Raw genomic sequence first — 15,455 nt, forward strand, 5'->3', positions numbered from 1 at the left:
GTGAAGCTCGTGGAGCTGTGAGGTCCAGCTGGTGGGGCTGTGAGCTCCAGCTCGTGGGGTGGTGAGCTCCAGCTCGTGGAGCTGTGAAGCTCGTGAGGTTGTGAGCTCCAGCTCGTGGGGTGGTGAGCTCCAGCTCGTGGGGCTGTGAGCTCCAGCTCGTGGGACTGTGAGCTCCAGCTCGGGTTGTGAGCTCCAGCTCGTGGAGCTGTGAAGCTCGTGGGGCTGTGAGCTCCAGCTCGTGGGGTGGTGAGCTCCAGCTCGTGGGGCTGTGAGGTCCAGCTGGTGGATGGTGACCTCCAGCTCATGGAGCTGTGAAGCTCGTGGAGCTGTGAGGTCCAGCTGGTGGGGCTGTGAGCTCCAGCTGGTGGGGCTGTGAGCTCCAGCTGGTGGGGTGGTGAGCTCCAGCTCGTGGGGCTGTGAAGCTCGTGGGGCTGTGAGCTCCAGCTGGTGGGGTGGTGAGCTCCAGCTGGTGGGGTGGTGAGCTCCAGCTCGGGTTGTGAGCTCCAGCTCGTGGGGCTGTGAGCTCCAGCTCGTGGGGTGGTGAGCTCCAGCTGGTGGGGTGGTGAGCTCCAGCTCGGGTTGTGAGCTCCAGCTCGTGGGGCTGTGAGCTCCAGCTCGTGGGGTGGTGAGCTCCAGCTGGTGGGGTGGTGAGCTCCAGCTGGTGGGGTGGTGAGCTCCAGCTCGGGTTGTGAGCTCCAGCTCGTGGGGCTGTGAGCTCCAGCTCGTGGAGCTGTGAAGCTCGTGGGGCTGTGAGCTCCAGCTCGTGGGGCTGTGAGCTCCAGCTGGTGGGGTGGTGAGGTCCAGCTCGTGGGGCTGTGAGCTCCAGCTCGTGGGGCTGTGAAGCTCGTGGGGTGGTGAGGTCCAGCTGGTGGGGTGGTGAGCTCCAGCTCGTGGGGCTGTGAGGTCCAGCTCGTGGGGCTGTGAGCTCCAGCCATCCCTGCCCATTCCCAGTGCCCATCCCAGTGCCCAACACTGGCCATTCCCAGTGCCCATCCCTGCCCATTCCCAGTGCCCATTCCCAGTGCCCATCCCAGTGCCCATCCCTGCCCATTCCCAGTGCCCAATCCCAGTACCCATCCCTGCCCATCCCTCTCCATTCCCAGTGCCCATCCCTGCCCATTCCCAGTGCCCAATCCCAGTACCCATCCCTGCCCATCCCTCTCCATTCCCAGTGCCCATCCCTGCCCATTCCCAGTGCCCATCCCAGTGCCCATCCCTGCCCATTCCCAGTGCCCATTCCCAGTGCCCATTCCCAGTGCCCATTCCCAGTGCCCATCCCTGCCCAATCCCAGTGCCCATCCCTGCCCATTCCCAGTACCCATCCCGGTGCCCATCCCTGCCCATTCCCAGTGCCCATTCCCAGTGCCCATCCCAGTGCCATTCCCAGTCCCCATCCTTGGCCGTGCCCGCAGGAGTCTCGGAGACGCTCTGGGCCGTCGAGATGTGGGAGCCGGCGGCGCAGGCGTTCCGCCTCAACAACCCCGGCACCACGGTGTTCACCGAGGACTGCAACGTGCTCCTCAAGCTGGTCATGGCCGGCGAGAAGACCAACTCCCTGGGCCAGAAGCTGCCCCAGAAGGGCGACGTGGAGATGCTCTGCGGCGGCCCCCCGTGCCAGGGCTTCAGCGGCATGAACCGCTTCAACTCCCGCACCTACTCCAAGTTCAAGAACTCCCTGGTGGTCTCCTTCCTCAGGTGTGCCTGGAGGGGGTTTCTGGGTGGTGGGACCCATCTGATGTCCCCTGGTGGGTGTGGAAGGGATTTTTGGGAGGTGGGACCACATCTGGTGTCCTCTGATGGGTGTGGAAGGAATTTTGGGACCCATCTGGTGTCCCCTGGTGGGTGTGGAAGGGATTTTTGGGAGGTGAGACCCATCTGATGTCCCCTGGTGGGTGTGGAGGGGATTTCTGGGAGGTGGGACCCCATCTGGTGTCCCCTGGTGGGTCTGGAGGGGATTTCTGGGAGGTGGGACCCATCTGATGTCCTCTGATGGGTGTGGAAGGAATTTTGGGACCCATCTGGTGTCCCCTGGTGGGTGTGGAAGGGATTTTAGGGAGGTGAGACCCATCTGGTGTCCCCTGGTGGGTCTGGAAGGGATTTCTGGGAGGTGGGACCACATCTGATCTCCCCTGGTGGGTCTGGAGGGAATTTTGGGAGGTGAGACCCCATCTGGTGTCCCCTCATGGGTGTGGATGGGATTTTTTGGGGTGATGGAGGAGATTTTTGGGAGGTGGGACCCCATCCGGTGTCCCCTCACGGGTGTGGATGGGATTTTTTGGGGTGATGGGGAGGGGGTTTTTGGGGTGAGACCCCGTCCGGTGTCCCCTGGTGGGTCTGGAGGGGATTTTTGGGAGGTGAGACCCATCTGATGTCCCCTCACGGGTGTGGATGGGATTTTTTGGGGTGATGGGGAGGAGTTTTTTGGGGTGAGACCCCATCTGGTGTCCCCTCACGGGTGTGGATGGGATTTTTTGGGATGATGGAGGAGTTTTTTGGGAGGTGGGACCCCATCCGGTGTCCCCTCACGGGTGTGGATGGGATTTTTGGGGTGATGGGGAGGCAGTTTTTGGGGTGAGACCCCATCCGGTGTCCCCTGGTGGGTCTGGAAGGGATTTTTTGGGGTGATGGGGAGGGGGTTTTTGAGGTGAGACCCCGTCCGGTGTCCCCTCATGGGTGTGGATGGGATTTTTGAGGTGGGACCCCATCTGGTGTCCCCTGGTGGGTCTGGAGTGGATTTCTGGGTGGTGGGACCCCATCCGGTGTCCCCTCATGGGTGTGGATGGGATTTTTGGGGTGATGGGGAGGTGGTTTTTGGGGTGAGACCCCGTCCGGTGTCCCCTCATGGGTGTGGATGGGATTTTTTGGGGTGATGGAGGAGATTTTTGGGAGGTGGGACCCCGTCCAGTGTCCCCTCATGGGTGTGGATGGGATTTTTGGGGTGGGACCCCATCTGGTGTCCCCTCATGGGTGTGGATGGGATTTTTTGGGGTGATGGGGAGGCAGTTTTTGGGGTGAGGCCCCGTCCGGCGTCCCCCGGCCGCGCCGACGCCGCGCCGTCCCCGCAGTTACTGCGATTATTACCGGCCGCGCTTCTTCCTGCTGGAGAACGTCCGGAATTTCGTGTCCTTCAAGAGGTCCATGGTGCTGAAGCTGACCCTGCGCTGCCTGGTGCGCATGGGCTACCAGTGCACCTTCGGGGTGCTCCAGGTGGGCGCTCCAGGGCTGCTTTTGGGGGCAAAAACCCCTTTTTTGGCGCCTCGAGGAATGTTGGCTCTGTCGCTCCTTGGGGACGTTCCCAAAGGAGTTGTCCCCGGTTGGGAATCGGCCCGTTCCCAGTTGGTCCTTCAGAGGGGGGATTGACTCCTTGGGTGGCCCTGGGGACATTCCCACCCCTGTCCCTCATGGATTGTCCCCTCCAAAGACCCCTTGGGTGGCTCTGGGGACATTCCCACCCCTGTCCCTCATGGATTGTCCCCTCCAAAGACCCCTCGGGTGGCTCTGGTGACATTCCCATCTCCACGAGGGCTCCACATGGCCATGGCCACCACAATGTCCCCAGGACCTGTCCCCTCGGGTGGCTCTGGGGCCATTCCCACCCCTCTCCCTCATGGATTGTCCCCTCCAAAGACCCCTTGGGTGGCTCTGGGGACATTCCCACCCCCTCCAAAGACCCCTCGGGTGGCTCTGGGGCCATTCCCATCTCCTTGAGGGCTCCACACGGCCGTGGCCACCACAATGTCCCCAGGAACTGTCCCCTCAGGTGTCTCTGGGGATATTCCCATCTCTACGAGGGTTCCACACGGCCATGGCCACCCCAATGTCCCCAGGACCTGTCCCCTCCCAAGGCAGGCTGTCCCCTCGGGTGTCTCTGGGGACATTCCCATCTCCACGAGGGCTCCACACGGCCGTGGTCACCCTGGTTCCCCAGGACCTGTCCCCTCCCAAGGCAGACTGTCCCCTCGGGTGGCTCTGGGGCCATTCCCATCTCCACGAGGGCTCCACACGGCCGTGGCCACCCCAATGTCCCCAGGAGCTGTCCCCTCGGGTGGCTCTGGGGCCATTCCCATCTCCATGAGGGCTCCACACAGCCGTGGCCACCACAATGTCCCCAGGAACTGTCCCCTTGGGTGGCTCTGGGGACATTCCCACCCCCTCCAAAGACCCCTTGGGTGGCTCTGGGGACATTCCCATCTCCACGAGGGCTCCACACGGCCGTGGCCACCCCAATGTCCCCAGGAACTGTCCCCTCGGGTGGCTCTGGGGCCATTCCCATCTCCACGAGGGCTCCACATGGCCGTGGCCACCCCAATGTCCCCAGGAACTGTCCCCTCAGGTGGCTCTGGGGCCATTCCCACCCCTCTCCCTCATGGATTGTCCCCTCCAAAGACCCCTTGGGTGGCTCTGGGGACATTCCCACCCCCTCCAAAGACCCCTCGGGTGGCTCTGGGGCCATTCCCATCTCCACGAGGGCTCCACACGGCTGTGGCCACCCCAATGTCCCCAGGAACTGTCCCCTCGGGTGGCTCTGGGGCCATTCCCATCTCCACGAGGGCTCCACACGGCCACGGCCACCACAATGTCCCCAGGACCTGTCCCCTCCCAAGGCAGACTGTCCCCTCGGGTGGCTCTGGGGACATTCCCATCTCCACGAGGGCTCCACACGGCCGTGGTCACCCTGGTTCCCCAGGACCTGTCCCCTCCCAAGGCAGACTGTCCCCTCGGGTGGCTCTGGGGCCATTCCCATCTCCACGAGGGCTCCACACGGCCGTAGCCACCACAAGGTCCCCAGGACCTGTCCCCTCGGGTGGCTCTGGGGCCATCCCCACCCTGTCCCTCAGGAATTGTCCCCTCCAAAGACCCCTTGGGTGGCTCTGGGGCCATTCCCATCTCCTTAAGGGCTCCACACGGCCGTGGCCACCACAACGTCCCCAGGAACTGTCCCCTCGGGTGTCTCTGGGGACATTCCCATCTCCACGAGGGCTCCACACGGCCGTGGCCACCCCGGTTCCCCAGTAGCTGTCCCCTCGGGTGGCGGTGGCCGCGCGGTGACGGCGCTGTCCCCGCAGGCGGGGCAGTACGGCGTGGCGCAGACGCGGCGCCGCGCCATCGTGCTGGCGGCGGCGCCGGGCGAGAGGCTGCCCATGTTCCCCGAGCCGCTGCACGTCTTCGCGCCCCGCGCCTGCCAGCTCAGCGTCGTGGTGGACGACAAGAAGTTCGTCAGCAACATCACCCGGTGAGAGCCCGGAGTTCCGGCTCGGGAATTCCGAGTTGGGAGTTCCGTGCTGGGAGTTCCGAGTTGGAAATTCCAAGCTGAGAGTTCCGAGTTGGGAATTTCGGCGTTGGGAATTCCAAGCTGAGAGTTCTGAGTTGGGAATTTCAGCGTTGGGAATTCCGAGTTGGGAGTTCCGAGTTGGGAGCTCCAAGCTGAGAGTTCCGAGTTTGGGATTTCTGAGTTGGGAATTCCAAGTTGGAAGTTCCAAGTTGGGCATTTTGAGCTGAGAGTTCCGAGTTGGGAGTTCCGAGTTGGGAATTCTGAGTTGGAAATTCCAGGTTGGGAGTTCTGAGTTGGGAATTTTGAGCTGGGAGTTCCGAGTTGGAATTTCCACATTGGGAGTTCCGAGTTGGGAGTTCCGAGTTGGGAATTTCGGTGTTGGGATTTCTGAGGTGGGAACTCCCAGTTGGAAGTTCCAAGTTGGGCATTTTGAGCTGGGAATTCCAAGCTGGGAATTCCAAGCTGAGAGTTCTGAGTTGGGAGTTCTGAGTTGGGAATTCTGAGTTGGAAATTCCAGGTTGGGAGTTCCAAGCTGAGAGTTCCGAGTTGGGAGTTCCGAGTTGGGAATTCTGAGTTGGAAATTCCGAGTTGGGAGTTCTGAGTTGGGAATTTTGAGCTGGGAGTTCCGAGTTGGAATTTCCAAGTTGGGAGTTCCGAGTTGGAAATTCCAAGTTGGGAATTCCAAGCTGAGAGTTCCGAGTTGGGAATTTCGGTGTTGGGAATTCCGAGTTGGGAGTTCCAAGCTGAGAGTTCCAAGTTGGGATTTCTGAGTTGGGAGTTCCATGTTGGGAATTCCAAGCTGAGAGTTCCGAGTTGGGAGTTCCATGCTGGTAGTTCTGAGTTGGAAATTCCAGGTTGGGAGTTCTGAGTTGGGAATTTTGAGCTGGGAGTTCCGAGTTGGGAATTTCGGTGTTGGGAATTCCGAGTTGGGAGTTCTGAGTTGGGAGTTCCAAGCTGAGAGTTCCGAGTTGGGATTTCTGAGTTGGGAATTCCAAGTTGGGAGTTCCAAGTTGGGCATTTTGAGCTGGGAATTCCAAGTTGGGGATTCCAAGCTGAGAGTTCCGAGTTGGGAGTTCCGAGTTGGGAATTCTGAGTTGGAAATTCCAGGTTGGGAATTCCAAGCTGGGAGTTCCGAGTTGGGAATTCTGAGTTGGAAATTCCAGGTTGGGAGTTCTGAGTTGGGAATTTTGAGCTGGGAGTTCTGAGTTGGGAATTTTGGTGTTGGGAGTTCCGAGTTGGGAATTCCACATTGGGAATTCCGAGTTGGGAGTTCTGAGTTGGAAATTCCAAGTTGGGAGCTCCAAGTTGGGAGTTCCGAGTTGGGAATTTCGGTGTTGGGAATTTCGGTGTTGGGAATTCCAAGTTGGGAGTTCCAAGTTGGGCATTTTAAGCTGGGAATTCCAAGCTGAGAGTTCCAGGCTGGGAGTTCCGAGTTGGGAATTCCAGGTTGGGAGTTCCGAGTTCGGGATTCCGAGTCGGGATTCCGAGTCGGGGGTTCCGAGCTGGGAATTCCCTGCCCGCAGGACGTACTCGGGCCCGTTCCGCACCATCACGGTGCGGGACACGATGTCGGACCTGCCGGAGATCCGGAACGGCGCCTCGGCGCTGGAGATCTCCTACAACGGCGAGCCCCAGTCCTGGTTCCAGCGCCAGATCCGCGGCTCCCAGTACCAGCCCATCCTCAGGGATCACATCTGCAAGGTGGGAACGGCATCCGCCGCATCCCGCCGCATCCCGCCGCATCCCGCCGCATCCCGCCGGAGCGGCCCCGCGGCTTCCCGGGGGGGCCGTGCCCAGAATCGGGATGGGGGAATGGTGGAGGTGCTGGGAATGGTGGACTTGGGAATGGTGAAGGATTTGGGAATGGTGGATTTGGTGGGAATGGTGGATTTGGGAATGGTGGAGGTACTGGGAATGGTGGATTTGGGAATGGTGGAGGTGGTGGGAATGGTGGACTTGGGAATGGTGAAGGATTTGGGAATGGTGGAGGTACTGGGAATGGTGGATTTGGGAATGGTGGATTTGTTGGGAATGGTGGATTTGGGAATGGTGGATTTGGGAATGGTGGATTTGTTGGGAATGGTGGATTTGGGAATGGTGGATTTGGTGGGGATGGTGGATTTGGGAATGGTGGATTTGGTGGGAATGGTGGATTTGGGAATGGTGGATTTGGGAATGGTGGAAGTGCTGGGGATGATGGATTTGGGAATGGTGGATTTGGGAATGGTGGATTTGGGAATGGTGAAGGATTTGGGAATGGTGGAGGTGGTGGGAATGGTGGATGTCTTGGGGACGGTGGTTCTGGGAGCTGGTGGAGGTTTTGGGAAGATGTGGAGGTGTTGGGAGTGGTGGAGCCACTGGGAGCCTGCTGGGACCACCGGGATCCCTTGGGAGTGTCCCATTGTCCACTGGGAGCCTGCTGGGACCACCGGGATCCCTTGGGATTGTCCCATTGTCCCACTGTCCACTGGGAGCCTGCTGGGACCACCGGGATCTGGCGGATCCCTTGGGAGTCAGTGAATCCACTGGGAGCCAGCTCTCCCCACCCTTGCCCTGAGCACCAACCGTCGCCTGGCGGTGCCCAACGTCCCCCGATGGTGCCCAACGTCCCCCATGGGTGCCCAACATCCCTCAATGCTGCCCAACGTCCCCCATTGGTGCCCAATGTCCCCTGGTGGTGCCCAACGTCCCCCATTGATGCCCAACATCCCCCCAATTGCTGCCCAACGTCCTCCATCGACGCCCAACGTCCCCCATTGCTGCCCAACGTCCCCCCATTGTCCCCCATGGGGCTCTGGTGGTGCCCGTCCCCCACTGGTGCCCAACGTCCCCCATCGGTGCCAACGTCCCCCATCAGTGTCCAATGTCCCCCATCGATACCAAACATCCTCCATCAATACCCAACGTCCCCCATTGCTGCCCAACGCCCCCCATCAATGCCCAACACCCCCCGTTGATGCCCAACGTCCTCCATCAATACCCAACGTCCCCCATCGGTGCCCAACGTCCCCCATGGGTGCCCAACGTCCCCCATCAATACCCAACATCCCCCATCGATGCCCAACACCCCCCATCAACGCCCAACATCCCCCATGGGTGCCCAACGTCCCCCATTGGTGCCCAACGTCCCCCCATTGTCCCCCATGGGGCTCTGGTGGTGCCCAACGTCCCCCAATGATGCCCAACGTCCCCCATCAACGCCCAACGTCCTCCATCAATACTCAACGTCCCCCATCGCTGCCCAACGTGCCCCATTGACACCCAACGTCCCCCATGGGTGCCCAACGCCCCCCATCGTCGCCCAACACCCCCCGCTGTCCCTCGCGGCGCCCCGCCGGGGCCGGGCGGTGACGCCGGGCTGGCCGCGGCAGGACATGAGCGCGCTGGTGGCGGCGCGGATGCGGCACATCCCGCTGGCGCCGGGCTCCGACTGGCGGGACCTGCCCAACATCGAGGTGCGCCTGTCGGACGGCACCACCACCAGGAAGCTGCGCTACACCCACCACGAGCGCAAGAACGGCCGCAGCAGCTCCGGCGCCCTGCGCGGCGTCTGCTCCTGCGCCGAAGGTGCGTGCCGGATCTCCGCACCCGCGTCCCCGCGCCGGCGGGCGTGGCTCTTTCCCGAAATTCCGGGGTTTTTGCTTTTTTTTTGGCGTTTCCCAGGGAAGCCGTGCGACCCGGCCGACCGGCAGTTCAACACGCTGATCCCGTGGTGCCTCCCGCACACCGGCAACCGGCACAACCACTGGGCCGGGCTCTACGGGCGCCTGGAGTGGGACGGCTTCTTCAGCACCACCGTCACCAACCCCGAGCCCATGGGCAAGCAGGTGGGGCTGGCCTCAGGGTCACCCTTGTCATCGTTGTCACAGCTCTTGGGTGGGGCTGGCGCTGGGGTCAGGGTCACCGTTGTCATCGTTGTCACAGCCCCTGGGTGGGGTTGGTGGGGTCATCGTTGTCATCGTTGTCACAGCCCTTGGATGGGGCTGGCGCTGGGGTCAGGGTCATCGTTGTCATCGTTGTCACAGCCCTTGGGTGGGGCTGGCACTGGGGTCAGGGTCACCGTTGTCATCGTTGTCACAGCTCTTGGGTGGGGTTGGTGGGGTCAGGGTCATCGTTGTCACAGCCCTTGGGTGGGGTTGGTGGGGTCAGGGTCACCGTTGTCATCGTTGTCACTGCCCTTGGGTGGGGTTGGTGGGGTCATCGTTGTCATCGTTGTCACAGCCCTTGGGTGGGGTTGGTGGTGGTGACCAATGGCCACCGTGTCCCTTGGTGGTGGCCAATGGTCATTGTCCCAACCGTTGGGTGGGGTTGGTGCTGGTGACCAATGGCCACCCCTCGATGGTGGCCAGCGGTCATTGTTGTCCCAACCGTTGGGTGGGGTTGGTGGTGTCCAGTGGTCATCGTTGTCATCGTTGTCACAGCCCTTGGGTGGGGTTGGTGCTGGGGTCAGGGTCATCGTTGTCACAGCCCTTGGGTGGGGTTGGCGGTGGTGACCAATGGCCACCGTGTCCCTTGATGGTGGCCAATGGTCATTGTCCCAACCGTTGGATGGGGTTGGTGGTGTCCAGGGTCATCGTTGTCACAGCCCTTGGGTGGGGCTGGCACTGGGGTCAGGGTCACCGTTGTCATCGTTGTCACAGCCCTTGGGTGGGGTTGGTGCTGGTGACCAATGGCCACCGTGTCCCTTGGTGGTGGCCAATGGTCATTGTCCCAACCATTGGGTGGGGTTGGTGGTGGTGACCAATGGCCACCGTGTCCCTTGATGGTGTCCAGTGGTCATTGTTGTCACAGCCCTTGGGTGGGGTTGGTGGTGTCCAGTGTCATTGTTGTCACAGCCCTTGGGTGGGGCTGGCGCTGGGGTCAGGGTCATCGTTGTCATCGTTGTCACAGCCCTTGGGTGGGGTTGGTGGGGTCAGGGTCATCGTTGTCATCGTTGTCACAGCCCTTGGGTGGGGCTGGCGCTGGGGTCAGGGTCATCGTTGTCATCGTTGTCACAGCTCTTGGGTGGGGTTGGTGGTGTCCAGTGGTCATCGTTGTCACAGCCCTTGGGTGGGGTTGGTGCTGGTGACCAATGGCCACCGTGTCCCTTGGTGGTGGCCAGTGGTCATTGTCCCAACCGTTGGGTGGGGTTGGTGGTACCCAGTGGCCACCGTGTCCCAACAGTGGGGTCTGATGGTCACCAGCGTCCACCATGTTGGGTTTGATGGTCACCAATGTCCACCCTGTTGGGTGTGGTGGCCTGTGGTGACCCCATGGTGGCCTGTGGTGGCCCGTGGTGTCCAGGTGTCCCAGTGGTTGGGTGTGGTGGCCCCACGGTGTCCCACGGTGGCTGGTGTCCCAGTGGCTGGGGGTGGTGGCCCCATGGTGGCCTGTGGTGGCCTGGTGTCCCAGTGGCTGGGTGTGGTGGCCCCATGGTGGCCCCACGGTAGCCTGTGGTGGCCCGGTGTCCCAGTGGCTGGGCATGGTGGCCCCACGGTGTCCCCTGGTGTCCCGCGGTGTCCCCGCGGTGTCCCACGGTGGCCGTTGTCCCAGTGGTTGGGTGTGGTGTCCCCATGGTGTCCTGCGGTGTCCCCCGGTGTCCCCACGGTGTCCCCGCGGTGTCCCAGTGGCTGGGTGTGGTGTCCCCATGGTGTCCCCGTGGTGTCCCCACGGTGGCCTGTGGTGTCCGGGTGTCCCAGCGGCTGGGTCCCCCGGTGTCCCCCGGTGTCCCGCGGTGTCCCACGGTGGCCATTGTCCCAGCGGCTGGGTGTGGTGTCCCCCGGTGTCCCCATGGTGTCCCCGCGGTGTCCCAGCGGCTGGGTGTGGTGTCCCCATGGTGTCCCCGTGGTGTCCCCACGGTGGCCTGTGGTGTCCGGGTGTCCCAGCGGCTGGGTCCCCCGGTGTCCCGCGGTGTCCCGCGGCGTCCCGCGGTGGCGGTGTCCCCCGGTGTCCCCACGGTGTCCCCCGGTGCCGTTGCAGGGCCGCGTGCTGCACCCCGAGCAGCACCGCGTGGTCAGCGTGCGGGAGTGCGCTCGCTCCCAGGGCTTCCCCGACACCTTCCGGCTCTTCGGCAACATCCTGGACAAGCACAGACAGGTCCGTGCCCCACTGTCCCTTTGTCCCTTTGTCCCTTTGTCCATTGTCCCCATTGTCCCTTTGTCCCACTGTCCATTGTCCATTTATCCCCATTGTCCATTGTCCATTGTCCCTTTGTCCATTGTCCCATTGTCCCCATTGTCCGTTGTCCATCATCCCTTTATCCCATTGTCCACTGTCTCTTTGTCCCCATTGTCCCTTTGTCCCATTGTCCCCATTGTCCCCATTGTGCCATTGTCCCTTTGTCCGTTGTCCCATTCCTCATTGTCCCATGTCCCTCTGTACCCCGTCCCTCTGTCCCTGTGTGTCTCATGTCCTATGTCCCTCTGTCTCATGTCCTATGTCCCTCTGTCCCCCTGTCTAGGTCCCTCTGTCCCCTGTCCCCTGTATGTCCCCTGTCCCATGCCACTGTCCCATGTCCTCCTGTACCCCTGTTGCCCTGTCCCATGTCCCATTGTCCCCCTGTCCCTCTCTTCTCTGTCACCTGGGTGTCCCCTGTCACCTGGGTGTCCCCTGTCCCACGGGGTGTCCCTGTGTTCCCTGGGTGTCCCCAGGTGGGTGTCCCCGCTGTCCCTGTGTCCCCTGTGTGTCCCATGTCCCCTGTGTGTCCTGTGTACCACGGTGTGTCCCTGTGTCCCCAGGTGGGTGTCCCCGTGTCCCCTGTGTGTCCCTGTGGGTGTCCCCCGTGTCCCAGGCGTGTCCCCTGTGTCCCCAGGTGGGTGTCCCCGTGTCCCTGTGTGTCCCCCGTGTGTGTCCCCCGTGTCCCACGGTGTGTCCCTGTGTCCCATGGTGTGTCCCCTGTCCCATGGGGGTGTCCCCTGTGTCCCCCCCGTGTCCCACGGCGTGTCCCCTGTGTGTCCCTGTGGGTGTCCCCATGTCCCACGGGGTGTCCCCTGTGTGTCCCCTGTGTGTCCCCTGTGTCCCCCCCGTGTCCCAGGCGTGTCCCCTGTGTCCCCAGGTGGGTGTCCCCCTGTCCCCTGTGTGTGTCCCCCGTGTCCCAGGCGTGTCCCTGTGTCCCCAGGTGGGTGTCCCCCTGTCCCCTGTGTGTGTCCCCAGTGTCCCCATGTGTCCCCTGTGTCCCCAGGTGGGTGTCCCCCTGTCCCCTGTGTGTGTCCCCTGTGTCCCCCATGTGTCCCCTGTGTCCCCAGGTGGGTGTCCCCCGTGTCCCAGGCGTGTCCCTGTGTCCCCAGGTGGGTGTCCCCCTGTCCCCTGTGTGTGTCCCCAGTGTCCCCATGTGTCCCCTGTGTCCCCAGGTGGGTGTCCCCCTGTCCCCTGTGTGTGTCCCCCGTGTCCCAGGCGTGTCCCCTGTGTCCCCAGGTGGGTGTCCCCCTGTCCCCCCTGTGTCCCCCGTGTCCCAGGCGTGTCCCCTGTGTCCCCAGGTGGGTGTCCCCCTGTCCCCTGTGTGTGTCCCCCGTGTCCCAGGCGTGTCCCCTGTGTCCCCAGGTGGGTGTCCCCCTGTCCCCCCCGTGTGTCCCCCGTGTCCCAGGCGTGTCCCCTGTGTCCCCAGGTGGGTGTTCCCAGTGTCCCCTGTGTGTGTCCCCCGTGTCCCAGGCGTGTCCCCTGTGTCCCCAGGTGGGTGTCCCCCTGTCCCCTGTGGGTGTCCCCCGTGTCCCAGGCGTGTCCCTGTGTCCCCAGGTGGGTGTCCCCCTGTCCCCTGTGTGTGTCCCCCGTGTCCCAGGCGTGTCCCCTGTGTCCCCAGGTGGGTGTCCCTGTGTGTCCCCCGTGTGTGTCCCCCGTGTCCCACGGTGTGTCCCTGTGTCCCATGGTGTGTCCCCTGTCCCATGGGGGTGTCCCCTGTGTCCCCCCCGTGTCCCACGGCGTGTCCCCTGTGTGTCCCTGTGGGTGTCCCCATGTCCCACGGGGTGTCCCCTGTGTCCCCAGGTGGTGTCCCCTGTCCCCTGTGTGTCCCCACGTGGCTGTCCCCTGTGTGTCCCTGTGTGTCCCCCGTGTCCCACGGCGTGTCCCCTGTGTGTCCCCTGTGTGTCCCCTGTGTCCCCAGGTGGGTGTCCCCCTGTCCCCTGTGGGTGTCCCCCGTGTCCCAGGCGTGTCCCCTGTGTCCCCAGGTGGGTGTCCCCTGTGTCCCCCGTGTGTCCCCTGTGTCCCATGGGTGTGTTCCCTGTGTGTCCCCTGTGTGTCCCCTGTGTCCCCCCTGTGTCCCACGGCGTGTCCCCTGTGTCCCCAGGTGGGTGTCCCCCTGTCCCCTGTGTGTGTCCCCCGTGTCCCAGGCGTGTCCCCTGTGTCCCCAGGTGGGTGTCCCCCTGTCCCCTGTGTGTGTCCCCTGTGTCCCAGGCGTGTCCCTGTGTCCCCAGGTGGGTGTCCCTGTGTTCCCTGTGTGTCCCCTGTGTGTGTCCCCCGTGTCCCAGGCGTGTCCCCTGTGTCCCCAGGTGGGTGTCCCCCCTGTCCCCTGTGTGTGTCCCCCGTGTCCCAGGCGTGTCCCCTGTGTCCCCAGGTGGGTGTCCCCCGTGTCCCAGGCGTGTCCCCTGTGTCCCCAGGTGGGTGTTCCCAGTGTCCCCATGTGTCCCCTGTGTCCCCAGGTGGGTAACGCGGTGCCACCTCCCCTGGCCAAGGCCATCGGGCTGGAGATCAAGGCCTGCGCCGGGGCCAAGCTGCGCCAGGACCCGGCCGGTGAGTGACCGCCCCTGTCCCCAGGGTGTCCCCAAGGTGTCCCCAAGGTGTCCCCAAGGTGTCCCCAGGCTGTCCCCACGGTGTCCCCACGCTGTCCCCAGGCAGTCCCCACGGTGTCCCCACGGTGTCCCCACATTGTCCCAAGGCGTCCCCGTGCTGTCCTTGCAATGTCCCCATGCTGTCCCCAAGGTGTCCCCGCAGTGTCACCACAGTGTCCCCAAGGTGTCCCCACATTGTCCCCATGCTGTCCCCAGGCTGTCCCCATGGTGTCCCCAAGGTGTCCCCAAGGTGTCCCCACAGTGTCACCACAGTGTCCCCAAGGACTCACTACATTGTCCCCAAGGTGTCACCAGGGTGTCCCCACAGTGTCCCCAAGGTGTCCCCACATTGTCCCCAGGCTGTCCCCAGGCTGTCCCCAAGGCGTCCCCGTGCTGTCCCTGCGGTGTCCCCACATTGTCCCCAAGGCATCCCCAGGGTGTCCCCAGGCTGTCCCCATGCTGTCCCCAAGGTGTCCCCAGGCTGTCCCCACAGTGTCACCAGGGTGTCCCCAAGGTGTCCCCAGGGTGTCCTCAAGGTGTCCCCAGGGTGTCCCCATGCTGTCCCCAAGGTGTCCCCAGGGTGTCCCCACAGTGTCACCAGGGTGTCCCCAAGGTGTCCCCAACGTGTCCCCAGGCTGTCCCCAGGGTGTCCCCATGCTGTCCCCATGCTGTCCCCAGGCTGTCCCTGCAGTGTCCCCAACGTGTCCCCAAGGTGTCCCCACATTGTCCCCTCAGTGTCCCCGTGCTGTGCCCCCCATGTCCCCGCGGTGTCCCCTCAGTGTCCCCGCGGTGTCCCCTCAGTGTCCCCGTGCTGTCCCCCCCCATGTCCCCGCGGTGTCCCCTCAGTGTCCCCGTTGTCCCCAGGTCCCCGCGGGGCGCTGCCAGCCGAGCCCGGAGCCGCCTGAGCGGGAGCGGAGCCGGGGGGGGGAGGGGAAGGGGGGGAGGGGAGGGGGGGAGGGGAAGGTGGGGGGAGGGGCTCCCCGGGGCCTTCCCCCTCAGCGCCTTTCTGCTTTTATTCCTTTTTTCCCCTTTTTTCCTTATTTTCCCTTTTTTTTTTTCTTATTTTTTCTAATTTTTCCCTTTTTTCCCTCATTTTTCCCCTTTTTTTTCCTTTTTTTTCCTTTTTTTTTCTTATTTTTTTCTCATTTTTCCTTTTTTTCCCTTTTTTCCTTCTTTTTCCTTTTTTCCCCCCTTTTTTTTCTCATTTTTCCTTTTTTTCCCCTTTTTTTCCCTCATTTTTCCTTTTTTTCCTCTTTTTTCCTCATTTTTCCTTTTTTTTCTTATTTTTTCTCATTTTTCCTTTTTTCCCCTTATTTTTTCTCATTTTTCCTTCTTTTTTCCCTTTTTTCCTTCTTTTTTCCCTTTTTTCCTTTTTTTTCCTTATTTTTTCCTCATTTTCCCTTTTCCCCCCTTTTTTCCTCATTTCTCCTTTTTCCCCTTTTTTT

The 15,455-nt window shown here is 62.4% G+C and overlaps 1 protein-coding gene across 1 annotated transcript in view; it reads left to right on the forward strand.

The window, feature by feature from the left end:
• Positions 1-14,932, forward strand: part of DNMT1 (DNA methyltransferase 1) — a 31,685-nt gene extending 16,753 nt beyond the window's left edge. The window contains exons 23-31 of the mRNA XM_038126308.1: positions 1,413-1,695; positions 3,066-3,207; positions 5,067-5,233; positions 6,796-6,973; positions 8,644-8,839; positions 8,936-9,099; positions 11,231-11,347; positions 13,882-13,972; positions 14,875-14,932. Of these exons, the coding sequence (XP_037982236.1) occupies positions 1,413-1,695; positions 3,066-3,207; positions 5,067-5,233; positions 6,796-6,973; positions 8,644-8,839; positions 8,936-9,099; positions 11,231-11,347; positions 13,882-13,972; positions 14,875-14,915 (1,379 nt within the window). The 3' untranslated portion in view covers positions 14,916-14,932. The remainder of the gene's footprint in view (positions 1-1,412; positions 1,696-3,065; positions 3,208-5,066; positions 5,234-6,795; positions 6,974-8,643; positions 8,840-8,935; positions 9,100-11,230; positions 11,348-13,881; positions 13,973-14,874) is intronic.
• The last annotated feature ends 523 nt before the right edge of the window (positions 14,933-15,455 follow it).

This window comes from Motacilla alba, unplaced genomic scaffold (assembly GCF_015832195.1).
Source record: "Motacilla alba alba isolate MOTALB_02 unplaced genomic scaffold, Motacilla_alba_V1.0_pri HiC_scaffold_34, whole genome shotgun sequence".
NCBI lineage: Eukaryota > Metazoa > Chordata > Aves > Passeriformes > Motacillidae > Motacilla > Motacilla alba.